The sequence below is a fragment of the Erinaceus europaeus genome, chromosome 2 (assembly GCF_950295315.1).
Source record: "Erinaceus europaeus chromosome 2, mEriEur2.1, whole genome shotgun sequence".
Lineage (NCBI taxonomy): Eukaryota > Metazoa > Chordata > Mammalia > Eulipotyphla > Erinaceidae > Erinaceus > Erinaceus europaeus.
In genome coordinates, this window is record NC_080163.1 from 90,863,935 (window position 1) to 90,887,211 (window position 23,277).

A 23,277-nucleotide genomic window follows, 5' to 3' on the forward strand; every position below is an offset into this window, starting at 1 on the left:
CATTGTTGGTGGGAATGTCAACTAGTCTAGTCCCTGTAGAAAACAGGGTGGATGCCCTTAACCTTCTTGCTTGACTGAATGAACTGCAGATAACCTTGAACAACATGTCAGGCTGATTTTTCTGCACACTGAAATAACTAGGCAGCCACCCCTTCAACTTAGACTTGTTTCACCACTGCAGCAGAAAATTGCAAAACTAGGTACTTTGGCAGGTTGGGGAAGCCTCAGGAGACCAACATCCTCCCCAGCTGTAAGCATAAATATGTTCTGTTAGCTTGTCAATTCCTTCTCTGACTCTCTGTGTATACTCCTTCAGTTTGCTGAAGTTGGCCAACTTTTGTTCGTTTTTGTTTTGTTTTGTTTTTTAATTGTTTCATGTGTGTTTGTTTTATTTTGTTTGGTTTTATTAGTTTTTGTATGGTTCTTTTTTGTTGTTGTTTTAAGAGTTTGTCTGTTTGTTTTGTAGTTGTTCAAGTCCTTTGTTTCTCTCTTCAATTTGAACACAAGAAACCCTACCTCTAATCTTCCAATGACAATGGTGTTGCCATCACAAAAACAGCTTCACCCACTTTTGAGACAAGCCATAAGGTGACCTGCTTCAAGGGTCCAGGAATCAACACACCAGGTTACCTCACATCATACATGAAAAGCAACAACCAGGATACAGATTTCAAATGATACCAGATAGAATGTCAATGGCCTGAATTCTCCCATTAAAGTCACAGAGTAAGAAGACAAATCAGAAAATACAACCCAATAATATATTGTCTGCAGGAGTCCCACCTAACTCAACAGAACAAACAAAGATTGAATGAAAGAACAGAAAACTATCACACAGACAACACACAAGGAAGGGCAGAAACAGCTGTTCTCATATCTGACACAATAAACTTTAAAGTAAATAAAGTAATAAAAAACAGGATGAACATTACATAACGCTTGAAGGATCAGTCAACGAAGAGGTCTTCACAATTATTTTTCTTTTTTTTAATTATTTATTTATTTATTCCCTTTTGTTGCTCTTGTTTTATTGTTGTAGTTATTATTATTGTCATTGTTGTTCGATAGGACAGAGAGAAATGGAGAGAGGAGGGGAAAGACAGAGAGGGGGAGAGAAAGACAGATACCTGCAGACCTGCTTCACCACCTGTGAAGCAACTCCCCTGTAGGTGGGGAGCCAGGGCTCGAACCGGGATTCTTACGCTGGTCCTTGTGCTTTGCACCACCTGCGCTTAACCCGCTGCACTACAGCCCAACTCCCTATAATTATTTTCCATCTCACTAAGTATCTGAAAACACTGTAACCTTCAAATCAAGTGCATCATCATGTACCAGGATCTGAAATCCTTCTCTACTTTTCCCTGTCCTCTTTCCCTAGAGTCCTTTGCTTTGTGCAACACACCAAACTAGTTCAGGTTTTACTTTGTTTTCCTTTTCTGTTCTTGGTCATTAAGTTCTACCCATGAGAGCAGTCTAGTTTCCAACAACAGATGAATGGCTAAGAAATATGTTTATATATACACAATGGGATACTACTCAGTTATTAAGAATGATGAAGTCACTTTCTTCACTTCATCTTAGATGGAGCTTGAAGGAATCATGTTAAGTGAGATCATCCAGAAAGAGAAGGGTAAATATGGGATGATTTCATCTAAGTCTTCCTGATCTGTTATTTTCCAGGCAAAGACTTGAAAGAGAGAGAGAGAGAGAGAGAGAGGGAGAGAGAGATTTGGTTCAGTCTTTACTCATTCTCTCAATTGAGATTACTATTTGCACATAAGCAGAAAGGTAAACAGAACAACCTTTAACAATCTGAATGCACATAAGTGGATATTGAAATTCTTTTTTCTGTTTAGTGTTCTACTTTTTATTAAGGAATAACACGCTGCTTTGGATAACTACCCCTTCTCTAACTATAAAGTTTATTTTAAGAAATTTATCTTATACCACAAAACCTTATGCTGCCCTAATTACCTGGGGAAACGCTTATATTTAAATTAAAGTGAGAGTCATTTTCACTCATTACTAATTAGGTTTGAAAGAAGAGAGTCAGAAAACTTACCAGGATAATAATAGAAACCAAAGCATAGATGTCACCAAGAAAAACCAAAATAGAGAAAAAAGTTGTGTTCCCTGAATGGCCATGTATCACCTAGATTGTACTATATGGAAGGGTCATGGTCATGGAGGAAGCTTTGTTACTATGAAGTCTACTTCCCTCTCTGTCTCTCTACTTCAATAAAAAAGTAACCATGTATGTGCAAGGCTCTGGTTCCAATAAATAAAGAAATTAAGCAAATAAGTCCCAGAACTATCAAATCCCCAAATCTTAATAATCTCTGTGATTTACTATTACACAAATTAATTTCTTTCTTATTCTTCATGCTTTAATCTGTTTTGGTCAAATATTAAAGTTGGCATTTATAAAATGAGCATAGTAAAAGGCTAGTTGAGAGGAGCTGAGGGACGTTCAATCCATGTTAATAGCTTTACAGTTCTTGTATTGTAGTCATGAGCAAGGTAAACCTTGTTTCAGTAGGTGGGAGGGAGATGACACAGTGGATAAACATTGTTTCAGTTGGCAAGGACTATCTGACCAAGGAGTATTGTTCAACCAAATGGGGAAATGAGTGTGCTCTCTACACTTACCTATTGGATACCTTTTCTCAAAGGCAGAATATGATCTAGACCTGGATAGCTTTAATTTTCAAAAAATATGTATTATTAATACTTAACTAATCATCCAAAACTAATGATATCTCAAATTAATAAACTGAAACTCCTCATTTGATATGTAGCTCACAATACTGTGTAGTCCAAGAATAGAACATGCCAAGCACCTTGACACATGCTTATGGCTTCATAATTAGATGCAGTACTGATTCCTGGACACCTAAAGAAACCTGATTGTTTTTATTATTGCCAATGGAATTGCTGTTTTACTTTTTTTTTTTTTTTGTAAACTTAATGTATTTCAAAGTCATTCTAGAATGGCAGGATCATAACTTCACCTCCTTTACTGAGTTTGTGAATGTGTTCATATTAAAATAAACCTTACTCATTTACATTTACTGGGTTATTTAATTTGAGATAGTCTGTAACCAAATTTCTCTTATTTTGTGATTTATGCACATATTAGGGCTTTATGGGTATATTTTACTTTTTGTTAAGCCATTGATATAAACAGGAATTTTAAAGATTAATAGTATATTCATTTCATAATAATTTCACTCCTATATGTCTAATGTGATCATTTGTTAAACCAAATATCTTGTTGAAGTGATTCCTCATCTATACCATATTCAATGATCATTTATCAACTCAATTTACATACTATTTATCAAAACATGATATTTAATGATTGCTGCAATACATACATTAAATTAATATTATTTTAATTTAATATTGAAAATTTCATTATTTGAGTGTTTATTATCTAACAGAGACTCTTAAAGGTGCAGAAGTAGTTAACAATATACTAAAATGGATGAAATAAGAAGGCCATGATACCACATACTATTTAAAATAAGCATGAGAAGTTACTTATTTGATATAAATAAAAGCATAATTCTTCTTATTTTTAATTGGAACATTAATGGTTTACAGTATAGGTGTTGGTGCCTGGGTACAATTACTTATCTCATTAAGACAGGTGTCTACAAAAGACCCTCACCCCAAAATTGAGTCCATCATCATGTACCAGGAACTGAAAGCCATCCCATGCCATGCCCCTGTCCTCCTTCCACAGAATCATTTGCTTTGGTGTAATAGACCAAACCAGTCAAGTTTTACTTTCTTTCCTTGTTAAGTTCTTCCCATAAGTGAGATAACCTCATATTCATCCTTCTCTCTCTGGCTTATCTCACGTAATTCCTTCTAGCTCCATCTAAGATGAGGTAAAGAAGCTGAATTAAATAAATCTTTATTCTTCTTCTTCTAGCGTTTGCCAAATCATTCTTAATAGCTGAATATATATATATATATATATATATATATATATATATATATATATATATATATACATATCACAACTTTCATAGCCACTCATAAGTTGTATGCCTCTGCTCATAGCAGCACAATTTATTTATTTACTGAATTATTTATTTATTTATTCATTTATTTATTTTTGCCTCTAGGGTTATTGCTGGGACTGGATGCCTGAACTACGAATCTACTGCTCCTGGAGGACATTTTTCCTACTTTTGTTGCCCTTGTTTCCCTTGTTGTTATTGTTATTGTTGTTGTTGTTGGATAGGACAGAGAGAAATTGAGAGAGGAGGGGAAGACAGAGTGGGGGAGAGAAAGATAGACACCTGCAGACCTGCTTTACCTCCCTTGAAGCAAACCCCTGCAGGTGGGGAGCCAGGGACTCCAACTGGGTCCTTATGCTGGTCCTTGCGCTTTGCTCCAGGAGTGCTTAACTTGCTGCACTCTTGCTTGGCCCCTCTCAGCACAATTTATAATAGCCCAAGCTTAAAAACAACTTAGACATTGTTATATGGGGGAATGTTATGCATGTACAAACTATTGTACTTACTGTTGAATGTAAAACATTAATTCCCCAATTAAAAAAATCAGAAAAGAAAAACAAAACAAAACAAACAAACAAAAAACTTAGGTGTTCAACAGAATTGTATATTTTAAAAGAATGGAAAAAGTGGTATAAAAGTGCATCCAAGGAGATGAAAGATTCAGGAGAAAGTTAAATGCATTTAATAAGAGTAAGTACTCTCAAGACCTTAAAAGAACTAGCTGGATAACTTCATTTATTTACATACGAATAAAAAATGGCAGAATAACACCTACTGACTCTTTAGGAAACTGCAATCCTGACACAGATATTCTATGCTTAGAATAAAACGTGTGAGCAAAGGGAGAAGGTGGGTAAGACCTGACAAAGGACATAATTGCACACTGCAGAACAGAATAATTTGAGATATAACAATGGGTCTCAACCAGGACTGCTCATAAAAATCACCCAGAAGCTTTTAAAATTGAGATTCACAGAGCCCAGTCTCAAAACATACTGAGAAACTGGAGGTGAATACTCCAGTATAATATGAATAAGCTTTCTAATTGATTTCTCCAACATATACAAACACCCACCCATACCATCTTACAGACACTGCTTATTCCTGAGGAATTCACAATTACATAGTTCAGTTATACTGCATGACTAAACATGATAGAACAGAATTCAAAAATCATTCAATGTGCTATCCCCAGGGACTTTATATTATGAATGCCCTGCTGAGTTCTAAAACATTAATATTATTTATTGACTTCTGCTCAGCAAATGTAGTATACAATTTACACAAGTCAGTGACAAATATGTCCATGGTCTAATATGGAGAGGCTGTATTGGAGGACAATTTCTAGTTCTTACTGAAGCTTGACAACACAATAAAAATAGACTTTGCCTGAGGAAAAAAAAACAAGAACTTTCATCTTTTGTGTCAATTTAAGGAATGACTTAAATATCCCTGAACAGACTTATATTTTGATTTTTTTCAGGCACTGTCAAATTTAAAATAATTCAAAAAGCATTGTTTTTTTAAAAGAAAGATTAAATTAAAAATAAAGAAAAGAAAAAGAAAACCAAAAACCGCAATTTATTTTCTTAGCAGGAAAAATATCAGTCAACCTTACAAAAATACTTTTTATGAAAATGACAAAAATCTTGATATATATTCAAGTAAACCCATCATTCTATAGTTTTTTTCTGCTTCTCTGTATTTTATGTACATGTTTTTAAAGTACTTTACATAAGGTGACAAGTTCAGAATTTGAATTCTAATAAAACAATTATTCATAACTGATCACATTGTACAGTGAAATATATTTTCCAAAAGAGTATAAAATTGTGTCATTTAACTGAACCCTTCCTAAGCCATAAGAACACTGGAAACCGATTCCTTTTTCTATAGCAGCAAAAGACAATTACGTATCTAAGACTAAACTTACAAAGGAGGTAAGAGACTTGTACACTGAAAGTTATGTCACTATTCAAGGAAACAGAAAAAAAAAAGATACAAAGAAATGGAAAGATGTCCTGTGCTCGCTGATTGGAAAAATCAATATTGTCAAAATTATCATCCTATCCAGAGCCACCATATACCAATTTAATGCAATCAGTATCAAGGAGCTAACACATTTCTTCATGAAAATAGAACAATATAACAAGTTTATCTTAAACCAGAAAATACTTAGGATCACCAAAAAGATCTTAAGGAAAAAATAAAAACCAAAAACAAACAAAAAAAATTCCTCTTCTTTTGAATATCTTCTGAAGATCTTTCCTTCCCGTCCCTAACACCACCATCTACTATCCTTTGAATTGACCTCACTTCAACTAAGTATAAGACTAGAAATATATTTTAAGCTATCATCTCTATAAAATGGCTTTAAGTAACAAAAAAAAAAACACATTTTGGTCTAATGTAAAAAGCTTACAGAAATATAATTTGCAGTAACACAAAGAGAACTCTCACATAATAGAGTAAGAAATAAATGAGATGAGTTGGAGAGCAGGGCTAGGCTTCCATTTTAGAAACCAGCTCACTGAACCAATAGAATCTGATATTTTTTACTTTGACTAATCTTTATCATATCAGGATTAATATCAGGATTACACAAAGAAGGGATTAGAAATTTCAATCACACAGCCTCCTTGGCCAGACTGAAAATGGAATTTGGAATTTATTGTTACTATTAAGGTCAAAATCCTGAAGCTCCAAATGCTGTTTAGATTTGCTCTTTCATGGTTTGTTTAGTCTACAGAACCAAAAGCTAGAAGAAGGATCCTGTGGGTCTTTGTCTTAATAGGTGTCAGAAATTGTCTAACTTTCTATTTTTAAATATTTGTTTTATTATTATATATGAGAGATTTTCACATGAGACAGAGAAGGTGAGCGGAAGCCAGAGAGTAGAAAACAATCTGATACCAGAAAGCAGGGATCTGTTTTCACATCCTCGTAAAAAAAAGTTAGAGAAAATGATGAGTTTCTCAGGAAGATGCTTGTCTTGTGTCTCCAATAAATGTCTAGTATCTAACTAACCTAGGCCAATACTTTCCCTTTCAGGCCTAAATAATTCCCTTGATTAGAATCTGAATTTCACATGGCATAAACTAGGAAAGTATGGTCAGTATATAATATGCAATACTACCTTTTTAAAAAAAATATTTTATACATCTAAAGTCAGAAATGTATCTGGTCCCAAACTTTCCACTAAGAGTAACTAAACTTTCTATTGCATATTTAAAGAAAACCTGTCATTGTCTTATAAGATAAAGTTATCAATAGCACCTAAACATTTTAGTATTCAGTTATTTATTTTCTTTTGTTACCCTTGTTGTTTTATTGTTGTAGTTATTTTTTTGTTGTTATTGATGTCATCATTGTAGGATAGGACAGAGAGAAATGGAGAGAAGAGGGGAAACAGAAGGGGAGAGAAAGACAGATCACATTAGAAAACTACTTTTTAAGTCACTTACTAATAATACATTTGTACTTCATTCTAGATGACTATTATCATCTTTACCTGGGAAGAGTAAGTGTGACCATCGGAACCACAAACAGGGCTGGTGTGGACCATGGGGCACGGTTTGCAGTTAGATGACAGAGGACTCCTCCAATGTTTATGGCCAACTCCTGTGTCTTTCATACTGTGAAAAAATTGAAGACAATCACTCTTAATACATTTGTTTAAAAAACACTGTCAGCATCATGTCCTTTATCCACTGGCATTCTGACTCTTAACAGGTAAATTACTTATAATTAAACTTTATTTTCATTTGCAATATATCAATCCATGCAATATTACTTACAATATTTTTACATATCAAACTTTCCCTAACAGAAGATAAGACTATGCTTTCTTTGGTGAATCCTTAGTGGACAATAGTCTATTGTTGCAGATTCAGGGACTTACTAGGAGGAGGATGAGAGGAGTAGTAAGAGAAAGTTCTGGACTTAAGACCCTAAGGTGGACTCATGATAGTTTGGTTAAGGGTAAAATGTATTGATACTTATCTTGAGAAGATGTGGAAATATACCCTTGGGACAACAAAGACCATTTAAATGAGAATTTCCTCAATAAACTGATACTGAAAATAGAAACAAATTTAAAATAAATAAATAAATAGCAAATGTGCTTTTTTGCTTTAGAGGAGGACAGAATCTTTCTTCCTTCTTTTTTTTTTTTATGGTGAAAAGAGAGGCGTTTATTACACTAGTGGGCAGAAGAACGGAAACTCTTCAGAAAGTTTCCCCTTCCTTGAACAAAGGAACAGCAGAGGTTTAAATAGCATTTTTCAACAGGTTACACCATGGTTACATTTTCATTCCAAAGGAGCAGGACAAGATGAAAGAACTTTCACAAGGATGTGTTACAAAAACAATGTGTTATTTAGATGTATATATATATATATATATATATATATATATATATATATATATATATATATATATGTATATATCACTTCACAAATTTGTGTGTCATCCTTGCACAGGAGCCATGCTAATCTTCTCTGTATTCTTTCAATTTTAGCATGTGTGCTGCCGAAGCTAGCACAGGAGACAGAATCTTAAGGTTACTGCTGTCCAACACACAAACAAATATATTATCTTCCTTCAAAATATTGTTAGTCACGCACATGGATGTAGATTTTTAATTTTAACTTGTGTTTGCAAAGTATGTTTTTGATAGCTCTGGAAATAGAAGCAACAATCATTCAAGGATCCACACATCTGGAGCCTCTTAAAGAGCCACCTTATTAGGAACAACATCACATAGCAGAAAACAGTTATATAACTCACTGACTATATCCAATGTGCCTGAGTATAAGAACAGTTTCATTTGAAACAGTAATCATAAAAAAAAAAAAATAGACCTACTGGAGTCAGGTGGTGGCATGTTACCATGCACAAGGGCTTAGGTTTAAACCCAATCTCCACCTGCAAGTGGAAAGCTTCTCAGCACTAAAGCAATATGGTGGGTGCTTCTTTCTCTCCATATCTCCCCCTTCTTTTGCAATTTCTCTCTGTCTCTATCCAAGAAGTAATAAATAAATAGAATATAGTAAAAAAAAAAAAACTAACTTGCAATGACCTATATTTGAGTTGTTAAGTTGATAAGTTAAGTGACATCATATCCACTTTGTGTAGAAGTGCTGCAGAAAAAAAATAACCCAGTAGACTTTGATCTAGAATGACTTGGGAAATCCTTTCTGTTTATCTACATTAAGAAATAAGCACTTCAATTAAATTATTCATCGCTCTATTTTAGTAAATAATTTGCAAAGAGAGGGATGAAAAAATTAAAACTAAGAGACAGAAAGGGAATCTACATGCAAACATTTACTATCTCAAAGTACCCTAGTCAATAAGTACTCATTCTCAGGAATTCCAGTTTCAAATTCAAACTCTGATAACAATAGGAGTTAACTCTGTGCCAGGGGAAACTTCTGCACTATGGTTCCTCAACATCTTTTTCTGTCACTTTCTCTCTATCTCTTTATTTGAAATAAAGGAATGAAGAAGTAGAGCAGAGAGGAAAAAACCTGGACTGGAGTTGGTGTAGTGCACCAAAGTAAAATACTCTTAAGGTGGGGGTGGATGGTTCAGGTCCTGGAACATGATGGCAGAGGACCCTAGTGGGTGTCGAACTGTTAAATGGAAAACTGAGAAATGTTACACATGTATAAAATACTGTATTTTACTGCTGGTTGTAAACCATTAATCCCCTAATAAAGAAATTAAAATATATTATAAGGAAAGATGTTTAAATATTTGTTCAAATTTAAATCAATCTTCTCTTTTAGTCACAGATCAAAGATTTTTTTTTTGACTCATTAGATTTCCAAACATGTTGTCTGCATCTCAATTTTGTAAATTCACCAAAAGACCACTTTAAAACCTTGCTTGGTCACAGAGTTCATCTCATAAGAGATACAATGAGAACATAACCACCATACTGCCACCACTGCTAAAGTAATTGGCACAAAATTGTAATGAAAACATAAATAAAAGTAGAGAACCTAGATTATTCCATACCACTTCATCCTTGTATACACTATAGAATTAGGGCAGAAATACTTTTTTAATCTTCTTGCATTGCTCTTTTGCTTTGAAACAAAAATAAAAAGTAGGTATAAAAGTATTAAATTATTTTTTCTTCAGACATATTATAAAAATATTACTCATTTTCTAATGAATACAACATAATTTGTTAGAACAGAAAGTTCTAACTAAAGTAATAACAATATTCATTTTGCATTGGGATATATATATATAACATATATATAATAAGTATATATAATTTCCATTACTATCTATAACTACTTTTAAATTTGTTTCCTTTCTCTTTCCTTTTTTTATTTGTTTTTATTTTTTCATAGAGAAAGAGAGAAACAGAGAGGAAGGGAGAGAGAGAGAGAGAGAGAGAGGAAGAGAGAAAACAAGATGCATGCAGCATTGCTTCACCACTCATGAAACTCTCTTCATGTAGATGGAGTCTAAGGTCTTGAACCGGCTCCTCACACAGAGAGTATGCATGGTCTACTGGGTGTGCTACCACCCAGCACCTCTATAACTATTTTTAAAAATATAATTAAAATCAGAAACTAGGGTCCAGGAGATAGGCCAATTAGCAGAATGCATTACCAGTGGAAAGACTGGGGTTCGAGGATCTAATTCTGAGTCCCTAGCAACACACAGGAGTCCATGTATGAAAGAAAGGAAATTTAATGAATGGTAGGGTGGTGCTATGTTGTCTCTTCTCTCTCTATCTGTTAGAATCTATCTGAAATTAAAAAAAAATTATACACACACACGCGCGCGCGCGCACACACACACACACACACACACACACACACATTAGTTCACTGGGAACAGTGGGATTACACAAGCATAAAAGTTCTAGGAGGAAAAAAAACATTAAAAGATTGTTATTAAGTTTCTTGTACATTCTACAAATATAAACACTGTTAACTAAATAGAGTATCTTCCATATTTATCTTTTTTCCTCCCTTCCTCTCATTTTTTCTCCCCACCATCTCTGTTTTTCCCTTTCTTAAAATTAAAGAATAATAAAGTCAGCTCAGGAGTTGGTTTCAAATATGCATTGGGTTATGAGTTCAGTCCTCAGCACTGCAAAAAAATAAGTTCCAAAAGACAATCGATAGTTAATGTTATCATCACATTATTTGGCAATTGGGTTAACTTTGAAAAGTCCTTTTTTTAGGGTTTGCTGTACAGTACCCAGTATCTTGTATATAGCTGTGCTATTGGTTGTCATTCCACACGTGAAGTCTCTGGACACAGTCTGAGGTGAAGCATGTTGAGGTGGCAATTGTTGTGTTGATTAGGTTGCGATTGGCAGATGCAATATTATTTGATATGGATTGGGAGAAGCATACGGGAAAGTGGGCCCTATCCAAAGGTTCCAGGACTGGGGGAAGTAGAGGCTCTATAGTGGAGATGTGAGGTTCCTGCAGTCTTAGGGTTCAAAAAGACAATGGATAGTTAATGTTATCATCACATTATTTGGTGATATACACCAGTTTCTGTGAGAGACAAAATGATTAATGAGCAGAAAAAAAAAAAAAAAGAAACAGAGCAGATGAGATCTTTGGGTGGAAAGAAGCTAGGAAGTCCATTTTAGATGTATTCCTAGGGGCCCATAACTATCATTTTTTTTTCTTGAGTTTGATAGCTAACATGGAGTTGGAGAGAAATATTGTCTACGAAGATGGTGTCAGAGTAAAGAAAAGGGTTAGAAAGTTGGATTAGGACAGAAAACAGTTCCCAATCTTGGAAAAAAAAAATCAATGAATTAAATTAACTATTTACTCCATCCACCTACCCAGGGCCCATATATATTTATATTTAGCACAGCAGCCTATGTAACCACTGAGACCCTGTTCATCTGAGCTCACAGTACATGGCCACAGTTGGAAACATTGCAGACTGTATTCGTTTCAGGACCAGTCTTCCTCAAATGGGAGGGCAGGGTGACCCAGCTTCCCTCTGGAGACTGGAGCAACCCCCATCATTGTTGCTTTATAGTGAGGGCAAGGTCCTGTAAGAGGCTTATAGTTTCTGATGGAAGTGACCAGTGATGGTAGAGAGAGGGATCCATTAGAGGTCTAGGCCCATCATATTTGTTGGAACCCAAGGATTCCCTGACGGAAGTGACCAGTGATGGTAGAGAGAGGAATCCATTAGAGGTCTAGGCCCATCATATTTGTTGGAACCCAAGGATTCCCTGACTAGGGCCCAAGATGATGGGGTGGTCTGATATTGACTATCAAAGGCCATTATTAAATGAGCCAGTTCAAGTCAATTTCTTAAGACTAGAAAACACTTTTATCGGGGTTCTCCACTTGACAACATCAGCATGCATTTCCATTAGCAGTAAAGGGTGGGGTACAAAGCATTATAGTGTGGAAACAATAGACAGCAGTGCTAGTAATGGCTAGAACTGCCACAGCTTACCTTGTAGACTTTGTTGCAATGAGGCAGGGGTAACTTTTCCTAGGGGAAGGTCCTCTGATGATGTAGCTAAAGAAGATTTCTGAACCAAGGATAGAGTCCAGAGCTAGCAGGCACTACGAGGACTTGAACCTGGATCCTTGTGCTTGTACAACATACACTCAACAAGGTGTCTCTCTGCCTAGTCTCTAGAGATAAAGTTTTCATTGGTCAGGAGTATGGTTCCTGCCCATTAAAGTAGCAGATATGCTATAGATTTCTTCTTATTCTAAATTAACTTTTTATAAGTAATTTTCAGTCTATGTACTTGTTAAAAATTATACCTTGCCACAGTAAAAGTCATAAAATTGAGATGAAACAATAAAATTGACTCTAAGTTAAAGGAAACTTGTCTTTCCTATCAGTTATCTCAGGCTATCGTGTACAGCAATATGACAAAGCATTTTATATTACTATCTTCAAAAGGTCCAGTTTATCTCTTTTCAGTACTAAGTTTAAAAATTTGTAATATGATCTTAATATCATCTAGAAAGCATGCATAAAGAAATTAACAATTTGGCTCTTGCCACATGCATGAAGAAGAGTGACTTATACTGATTACTTTTCAATTAATACTTTAACTCTTATAAACAGTGCTGATTTACTATATTGTTTCGAGTCTTACTTGACTTTTCAGGATAATAAAATCCACTTAATCTAAAGCTTGCTAGTTTTCTTTGAAAAATACTCTGTCCCAAGTCTCTCTTGCTCTTCTGGCAGTTATTTTCTGGCCATTTGGAGGCCATAATTAAAAAAATAAAATAAACAGCAGATAAAGAATCTGCTACATTCCTCAGCCACTCCATTAGCCCTGCCTTCAAGAAGAGAAAGATGACTAAAGATTTACCATGTTAACAGTTATTTTACTGGCCAATGTTTGAGAAGTGAAATTGATGGCCTGAAGATAAAGTGAGTGAGTGTTTGGTTACTGACTCCCTAGACCTAACTAAAGTGGTACAGAAAATGCTTTCCCAGAAGGGTGGGTTGGTAGTGCAGCGGGTTAAGTGCCCCTGGGGCAAAGCACAAGGACCAGCTGAAGGATCCTGGTTTGAGCCCCTGGCTCCCCACCTGCAGGGGAGTTCCTTCACAGCTGGTGAAGCAGGTCTGCAGGTGTCTGTCTTTCTCTCCCCCTCTCTGTCTTCCCCTCCTCTCTCCATTTCTCTCTGTCCTATCCAACAACAACAGCATCAATAACAACAACAATAATAACTACAACAATAAAAAACAACAAGGGCAACAAAAGGGAATAAATAAAAATAAAAATAATTAAAAATCATTTATAAAAAGAATGAAAATGCTTTCCTTAGGGTTGTCTACTGTTTTTTTATTGAAGAGAAGATAATTAGGTAACCTCATTCACCAAATTATGCTATTAACTTCCACTGATATTATTCTATAGACTTAAGGTCAAATAGTATTTGTAGACCCTCTCAGTGTTACTTGTTGGAAACTTTGAGGATTACTTTTTAATTAATTTATTAGTGACTTACAAAATCATAAGATAATAGGGGCAAAATTACACAGTTTGCACCACAAGAGTTCTGTGTCTCCATCCTCCATCAGTAGAAACTGTAATCGTTCTCTGAAGGTCACAGACCATAGGTTGACTCTATCTCTATCTATCTGTCCATCCCTATCTCTCTTTTTTTAAGAAATATTTTTGAAACTTTTTTTTATTATCTTTATCTTTATTGGATAGTGGCAGCCAGAAATTGAGAGGGAAGGGTGAGAGAGAAAGAGAGATAGAGAGACCTGCAAAGCTGCTTCACCACTTGCAAAGCTTTCCCTCTGTAGATAGGAACTGGAGACTCGAACCCATGTCCTTGAGCATTGTAACATATACTTTCAGCCAGGTGAGCCTTGCCCCTCCATCTCTCTCTCTCCATATATATATCCATCTTTATGTACTTCTTGAACAGAAAGGAGGGGGCAAGGCAAAATGGCCACCAGGATCAGTGGATTCTAAAAAATAACATTAAAATGTATGCTGAGCTCATGTGGCACTAAGCTCAAGGACTGGAGTAAGGATTCTGGTTCAAGCCCCCGGCTCCCCACCTGTAGGGAAGTCACTTCACAGGCAGTGAAGCAGGTCTGCAGGTGTCTATCTTTCTGTCCCCCCCTGTCTTCCCCTCCTCTCTCCATTTCTCTCTGTCCTATCTAACAGTGACGATATCAATAACAACAACAATAAAAAACAACAAGGGCAACAAAAGGGCAAATAAATAAATATAAATTTTTTTTTAAAAAGTATGATGAAACTCAAGCATAGGATAAATATTGAAATATTTATAATTGCAGTGCACAGGGACCCAGGTTCAAGACCCTGGTTCCCATCTGCAAAGGACAGGCTTCATGAGTGGTAAAGCAAGGCTATAGATGTCTGTCTCTCTCCCTCTCTATCTTCCCCTCCCCTCTCAATGTATGTCTCTATCCAATAATAAATTAATAAAAATATTTATGATTTTTTCGCAAATGCCTCCTTTAATAAATATGTATTTCTAACTTTATTACTTCTGATCATGTAACCAAATATAGGTAATTCTGTCCCACAAACTTTAACCATGGATACAGACAAAGATCTGTTAATACTCTATATGATATCTGTGGAGAAAGGAAATCTATAAGTATACTCCATGAGGAATTTTATCCATGCAGAAAGCCTATTGGCCAGAGAAGTCTAGTCTTCTTGGCTTAATTTGCATATAGTAACTCAATTGTATTGTGTCATGCCACTGAAATTCAGAAGTAAATTTATTGCAACACAAGATTACTATAACTAATATTTTATCTGAAAAAAATGTTGACATATTAATATTCAATGTACATTTAGTTTTAATATGATCAAAATATGAAAAAGTAGAAAGCAATTTCTAGCCTTATTGGTGCCAAGTCCATATATCAATTCAGCCATTTTCAGATGACATTTACTAAAATATAAATCAACTTCTCAAGAATATCTGAAGTTTAGAACCTCTGCGTAGGACTCGTGCTTTAATCCCCTGAAAAAAGTCTAAGAAGAAATTGTGAAGAGGGGAGCTAGCAGTGGCATACAAGCAGAACACGTGTTACTTAACATGTGCAAGGGCCAGGGTTCAAGCCTGGCCAATATTGTCCTGCGGAGGGTAAGTTTCAGGGATGGTGGAAGAGAAGGGGAGGGGAGGGAAGGGGAGGGGAGGGGAGGGGAGGGGAGGGGAGGGGAGGGGAGGGGAGGGGAGGGGAGGGGAGGGGAGGGGAGGGGAGGGGAGGGGAGGGGAGGGAAGGGAAGGGAAGGGAAGGGAAGGGAAGGGAAGGGAAGGGAAGGGAAGGGAAGGGAAGGGAAGGGAAGGGAAGGGAAGGGAAGGGAAGGGAAGGGAAGGGAAGGGAAGGGAAGGGAAGGGAAGGGAAGGGAAGGGAAAAGATAGACACAGACAAAAAAAAAAAAAGGAAAGAAGTGGTGACAGGTGGATTCAGCCTGCAGGCATGGAGCCCTTTTTGTCAGTTTAAATAGGAAGAAAGAAAGGGGGGAGGGAGGGAAGGAGAGAGAGAGAGAGAGAATGGAGGGAGGGAGGAAGGCAAGAAGGAAAAGAAATTGTGAAGAAATGCAGAAAGCAGATATATAGGTCTAAAAATAATCCACATTTAAGTGAGTGTTGTTTCTTATGGTCTCCTAAGATGCAAATTAAAACATTTCAAATCTGTTCTATTTTAGGATAACTAATGGAGATCACAAAAATTATTATTTTTTAATAATTCACTTTAAGCTAGTATGCAAATATATTTATGCCCTGCTGAGAAATATAATAGCCTTTCTCTCCTCAAAGTTACATACATAAATTTACACAACCACTTGACTAAATGATTAGTAGACAGATGTTTTTTTTTTCAACAATTGAGAGAGTTTTTACAGGAAGATTATTGTTTGAAAAGCATCTCCATCCTGTCATCAAGAGAAAATAAATTATGATATAATAATCCCTTTGGTGAAGCTAAATTTTGCAAACCCTTAGATTGGAATGAAATGCAGATGTTGGGTAATTGGTGAAGCCTTACTAAATATAGAGCATGGGAAGAAATTAAAATGCAGTTTATGAATTATTCATTGATTTATATACTCAATAACCAAAAGAACCCCGTGGGTTCTTAGGATCATATCAGCATACTTAGAGCTATAAAGAATGTGTGACCACATTTGCAGAACTTCAGTTTACTCAAATATATGTGGAAAATTAGCCATCTTTTAACAGAAAAATTGATTGGCACCTTTTACATTTGCTTTGGGTTATACTTTTAAGTTCTAATTTGATATAATTTTGTGGAAAGGTTTAAGATTTGTATTCTCTGCTGGCCTATTTGAACTTAGCTTTCAGGCTACTTTCTTTGATAGAATGTTAAATGTTGGCTGGAGAGACAGCATAATAGTTATGCAAAAGGCTTTCATTCCTGGGGCTTTCGGGGCCCAGGTCCAATCCCCAGCCCCACCATAAACCAGAAATGAATAGTTTTCCGGTCTTTCTCTCAGTATCTCTCTCATTAAGAAGACAAATAAAATATTTTTAAAAGGAATGTTAAATGTTTCAATTTTCCATGCTATTGATTCTACAATGTGTATTAAGTAAAAAAAAAAAAAAAAGGTATGAAATCACTGTTTTATACATTGTCCTGATTACAAATGGAAACTTTTTTTTTAACATTTCTATTAGAGGTTAATGGTTTATAGTGTAGTTGTTGACACACGGGTACCATTTTTCATCTCCCCATTAAATCTCTCTGCAGAATATCCTCACTCACAAACTTCAGACCTTCACATCATCATACAGCAGGACCCCAAGTTATCCTCACCCCTTCACCCCCCCTCCTTTGGAGTACACTCCACCCAGTCCAAGTTTTATTTTGTATTTCCTTCTCTGTTCTTATTTTTTATGTTCCACCAATAAGCGAGATAAATTAGTAATTTTACTTCTGTTTTTGGTTTATCTCACTCAATATGATATCTGCACATTTCATAAGGCAAAGGAAATCACTTCATCATTAACAACTGAGTAGTGTTTCACTGGTAAATACCCTTGTCCTATATAGTTTTGGTTTTCTGTTCTACTGGTAATATATGTTTTTGCTCCTTACCATTTTTCTATTTGAGTTTAAAATAACTCCAATGTGAATATTTAAGTAGGCATATGTAAAGGATTAGATAAAAGAAAAAAATGCCAATAAGATTTCCTAAGCTTGTGAAAAATGGAACTGATGAACTTCTCTTAATAATACATTTAAAATAGTAATGGGCACTTCTGTTTACTTGGCAGTCTTTTACTAACCTTTTTAAAATTAAAAAAAAAAAGTTTGATTTTATATGTAAAACAAATGGACAGGGCTATTTTATTTGTTTTTGTTTTGTTAGTCAAGGCACCATGCCACTCTAACTACTGGTGGTGCAAATGATCAACCTAAGATATTTGGCATACAAATATCCCACCTGCCTTCTTATTGATTAGTTTACTTCTTGACTGTTGTTAGAATGTGCTGTTTTATTTAAACACAGTATTAAGGTTTACATTTCCTAACTCGGAGATAGTTCACCAGGTAGGATGCCTCCTCTGCCATGCCTAAATGTGGAATGTATCTCCTCAGTTTCATCCATAGTGAGTCAGAGACATAGCTGGGTTCACCAATAATAATAATAATAATAGTAATAATAATAATAAAACAGATTCCTTGTTTACTTGTCCACCAAAACTATGCCCCTTATTATATCCAGACTGAAGAGGCTGAGCATATGCAAGAAAACTAGTTTTTTAAATGGGTATCTAGGTGATCTCATCCTCTGTTAAAAGAAATATTTTGTCACTGGGAATAGTGGAGTCCTGTAAGCACTGAATCACAGAGATAACCCTTTTGGAGAAAAAAGTAACCTAGAATATTTACAAATATTTAGTGTATTATGTGCATCAGTGGATATAATGTGTCAGTCAAAATAATTTAGTGACCATGTCATTTTCAAATGGCAAAATGAAGAGCATGATGGTGGCATCCAGCACATGGGAGAGGAGTATTTAAGAACAGGCTACTGAGAATGGAGAGGTAGATAATCCTATATTTTCAGGTTGTGTGATGTCTATATGGTTTAGTCAGCCAAAGGAAAAAAAAAAGCTTTGCTTCTTTTTTGTTGTTTTGTTATTACTTAACATGATGGTGACATAGTTAAAAGCTGTTTAAAATCTTTTCTGATTCATCAGTGACCTTAAAAGGAGTGATTCTTACAATATTGTCATAAGTACTGTTTAGTATTCTCTTCTTGTAAAAAGAGACAATATTCAATTGACAGCTCTTCATTAATTCTGCTGGCACCAAAAAAAAAAAAAAAAAAAAAGCAAAACAACAAATCAAGAAATGACTGAAAAACATACTGCAAAACATACTGCATAAACAATTTGTTTGGATTTATATGTTAACTCTTCTTTCAGCCACCAGGTTTCAGATGATACCATGATGCCAACCAGACTTCCCTAGGCAGAAGACCCACCGATGTGTCCTGGAGCTGTGCTTCCCCAGAGCCCTTCCCCACTAGGGAAAGAGAGAGGCAGACTGGGAGTATGAATCAACCAGTCAAGGGCCATGTTCAGCTCAGAAACAATTACAGAAGCCAGACCTTCCACCCTCTGCAACCCACAACGACCCTGGGTCCATGCTCCCAGAGGGATAGAGAATAGGAAAGCTATCAGGGGAGGGGATGGGATATGGAGATTGGGTGGTGGGAATTGTGTGGAGTTGTACCCCTCTTATCCTCTGGTTTAGTCAATGTTTCCTTTATATAAATAAAAAAGAAAAAACAAAAGAAAAGGTCAGACACGTAGGTGAACATAGAAGGTACTCCTAGAAAATATTTGCATTTACTGTCAAGTGATCATAAGATGACATACAGACTAGAAAGTTAACAGATGTTATCCTATATGTTTCCATGAGAGCAAATTATTTGTGTTCCAAAATATTTTTAAAATATCTTGAAATATTTTAAAGTATTTTGATAAGATTTGTTATAATCAATTAAAACTTAAGTTTCATATATAAAGTACAGCCTGAATTAGATTTCCCATTAAAAATAGAAACATGTCAAGCTGTCACATACCAACTAAAGTAAATAGGTTGAGATAGGGATTCCATTAATGTCTTCTATCTTTATTGATAACTTGATGCATTGAAAATTTATTAAAACTATTTTATGAAAAAATATATTGAATGCCAAATTTTATTCCAACTTCCAACATGACTGAAGTCCATGAATACAATGCCATAATTATGGGACTGGGGAGATAGTTCACCAGGTAGGGTGCCTGCCCTTCCATGCCTAAATGTGGAATGTATCTCCTCAGTTTCATCCATAATGAGTCAGAGACATAGCTGGGTTCACCCACAATGCCCCCCTGTGAGATAAAAAAAAAAAAAAAGAGAGAGAGAAACAGACAATGCTCCATGTTGCTTTCTAAGTCACACCTAAGCAAATCCCTTCCTCCAGTGCCATTTATTGTTCTTTTTGAAACCAGAATTATCACTGGAGCTTTCTTTCTGCATTGTGACTTTACTGTTGCTGTAAGCCATTTATTATGATAGGTGTCAGTCATTTTTATGATATATAGTTAGAGAGAAAGAGAGAGAGAGAAAGAGAGAGAAAAAGAGAAATACCTACAACCTACTCCATCACTCATGAAGCTTCTTCCTCCCTGAAGGTAGAGACTAAGGACTTGAACCCAGGATCCTAGTAGCTTTTACTGGTACTTATGGAACTAAGAAAGGCTAATTTGTCATCATATAAACAAGGCAAACCCTCAAACTAGTTATAGTTCCTGAACAATATTAATATAATGTGAGTAATATAACAATTGAAAAATGAGGCAAAAAGTAAGAAAAAATGAGAGATAATGAGATGAGTAGAAAACACAGAATAACAAAAATTATATACTCATGTGAATAGTACATAGAAATCACTTAAGGACACTGAGTCAGATGTCTGATGTATCTGCATTCAGAAATGTTTCAGTTATTATTATTTATAGCTCATGACAATACCTATCAATACTTTGATAAACACTGTCTCTGTGCCTCTATGAGGTGAATTTTGATTATTTCTTTTTCTTTGTTTTTTTCTTTCTCCCTTTCCTTCCTTCCTTCCTTCCTTTTTTTTTTTTTTTTTTTTTTTACTTCCAGGGTATCACCTGGAGGGCCTGCATTACCAATCCACTATCCACTGCTCCTGGAAGACATTTTCCCATTTTGTTGCTCTTGTTGTTGCTATTTTTGACATTGCTGTTGTTGTTGTCGGATAGGACAGAGAGAAATTGAGAGAGGAGAGGAAGACAAAGAAAGGGAGAACAAGCTAGATACCTGCAGACCTGCTTCTCTGCTTGTGAAGTGACCACCCTGCAGGTGGGGAGCCCAGTGCTCAAACCAGGATCTTTACACCAGTCCGTGTGCTTTGCACCATGTGCGCTTAGCCAACTGCACTACTGCCTGGCCCCCATTTCTTTCTTTTTCTATTATACTTTATAGGACAAAGTGAAATTGAGAGAAGAAAGGGAAATAGAAAAGGAGAGAGAAAAATAAACACTTGCAGACCTCCCTTCACCTCTCAGGAAGATCCCACCCCCCTGCAGTTAGGGAAATGGGGCTTGAACCCAGGTCTTTGTGCATGGAACTATGTTTGCTTAACTAGGTGCTCCAATGCCCAACCCTCTGATTATTTTTATAGCATAGATTACTAGAAGTCAAATTTCTAATCCAAGATGAAAGGCTTCTTTCACAACTTCACTGCCCAAAGGAAAGATAGTTTGAATAGTAATATATACCAAAAAATAAAGGGATTTTTGTTATTAAGCAGTGACATATGAGGGAAAAGCTAGAGGAGGAGAAATGGTATATACTGAGATTTCCAAACAGAGCAAACTGCAAATGAGGAGGAGAGGGACTTGACCTACTTGAAGAACAGAAAATAGGGCAGTGCTATTAAAATAGGGCAGACAGTATAATACAGGAAAGGAATACCAAGAATATTAGGGGGGAAATCTGCAATGTAATTGAAGTTCATGTTTGCAATTCTGTTGGTAGTGGCAACTCACAATGTATATTGACCAGCCTATGAGTTCTTTCTGGATATGCAAAGAACAGATTCTGACTTCTCTTCATGCCATTTCTTAAGATTGAATTTCCAGCAAATAACACTGGCATATGAGGTAATGTATTTCCCTGAGCCAAGAGGAGGCTTTCTTCCACTTACTGTAAAAGGAATGAGAGCTCCAGTTTAATGTTCTGCATTACAGTCCAATGAATGAATTAGACCATAACAGAATCAGGGTCATGCCTTCAGAACTTAGAGAACAGGAGAACTAACATAAATATGCAGTCCTGGCTTTATTGAAAGGAAATTTATACATAATGCTAAGGTTCTTTCAGCATATAAGATAGTGATTCAAGAATTACGTATACTGTGAAATGACCACAATAAGTAAATACCATCACCACACATTAACATAATTTGTGTGTTTATGTGTATAAAAAGATCTTTTAAGATATATTTTAATATAACATACATGGGTTCTGCACCACATATTTATGTAAAAATATAGACACAATGCTACACTCTATATTCCTAGAACTCATTTATTATTAGAAGCTTACACCTTTTAACCTCTTCCACTCAAAGTTCACTATACTCATTCAAAGTTCACACATTCACTATAAGTTTACCTTTTGATTATATATGAGAACACACTCTATCATACACCCTTGCTAGTACCTTGGCAGTGAGACCCCCCATATCTATTTCCTTTGCTTTGATATCTATGACTTACATCAAGCCTTACCTCTTTCTGTTTCATCTCATTCTACTGGTTTAGCCACTATGCTTTTCTTAATACCTTTGGGTAATTAACATGCCCGCACCATGGTGACTAATTGTTCTGACCTTTTGATATCACATCAATTCTTGTCATTCCTACCCCTCCCCACCATAGGGGTAAACTGACCTTTAAGAAACCTGTAATTTTACTGACATATGTGAAAAATGTCCTTTGTTCTGTTTGCTATAAAGCCTTATGTTCTACCCTAAATAAACTAGAAATTCATACTAGGATCTCTCCTGGCACTTCCTTTCTTTGTACGTGGTCCCTTGAACCAGTAATAGGAAGGCCAGTGGCTTACTTCCTAGTTGGAGGCACTCTACGGGAGCACCAGCACACCTGCAGGGGAATCATTTCAAAGGCAGTGAAGCAGGTCTGCCGGTGTCTATCTTTCTCTCCCCTTCTCTGTCTTCCCCTTCTCTTTATGTCCTATCCAACAACCATGGAAATAATAATAACTACAACAATAAAACAACAAGTGCAACAAAAGGGAATAAATAGATAAATAAATATTTTTTAAAAAAGAAGGGGAAGGGGAGGACAAAATTGACTCTTCTAGTACAATATGAGAATTAAGATGGTTATAGGGAGGCAGGGTGCAAGTTGGGAGAAGGGAGCATAGAACCTTGGTGGGGGATGTTATGACTTACATACATGGTTATGAAAATGCTTCCGAAGTCTGAAGATTGTGTAAAACAATGTCAAATCAGTAATAAAAATATTTAAAATCTACAGCAATTGAGTCCGACAATAGGCACAGATCCCAGAAGAAAAAAATAACACAAGGAATTAAAAAGTTATGCTTTCAGACACGGGTGAAGTAAAAAGATACATTATTAGTAAATAATTCCACATAGGCCAGCATGACATGACAGTGAATT

At 35.7% G+C, this 23,277-nt stretch overlaps 1 protein-coding gene and 1 non-coding gene across 2 annotated transcripts in view; both read right to left on the minus strand.

The window, feature by feature from the left end:
* The window catches only part of SPOCK3 (SPARC (osteonectin), cwcv and kazal like domains proteoglycan 3), a 450,961-nt gene that overhangs the window by 122,021 nt on the left and 305,663 nt on the right, over window positions 1–23,277 (minus strand). The window contains exon 5 of the mRNA XM_060184155.1: window positions 7,543–7,666. Coding sequence (XP_060040138.1) covers window positions 7,543–7,666 — 124 coding nt within the window. The remainder of the gene's footprint in view (window positions 1–7,542; window positions 7,667–23,277) is intronic.
* On the minus strand, window positions 8,468–8,574 carry LOC132537183 (U6 spliceosomal RNA). Its single transcript, XR_009548646.1, has one exon. It is a non-coding gene; the product is annotated as a U6 spliceosomal RNA (small nuclear RNA).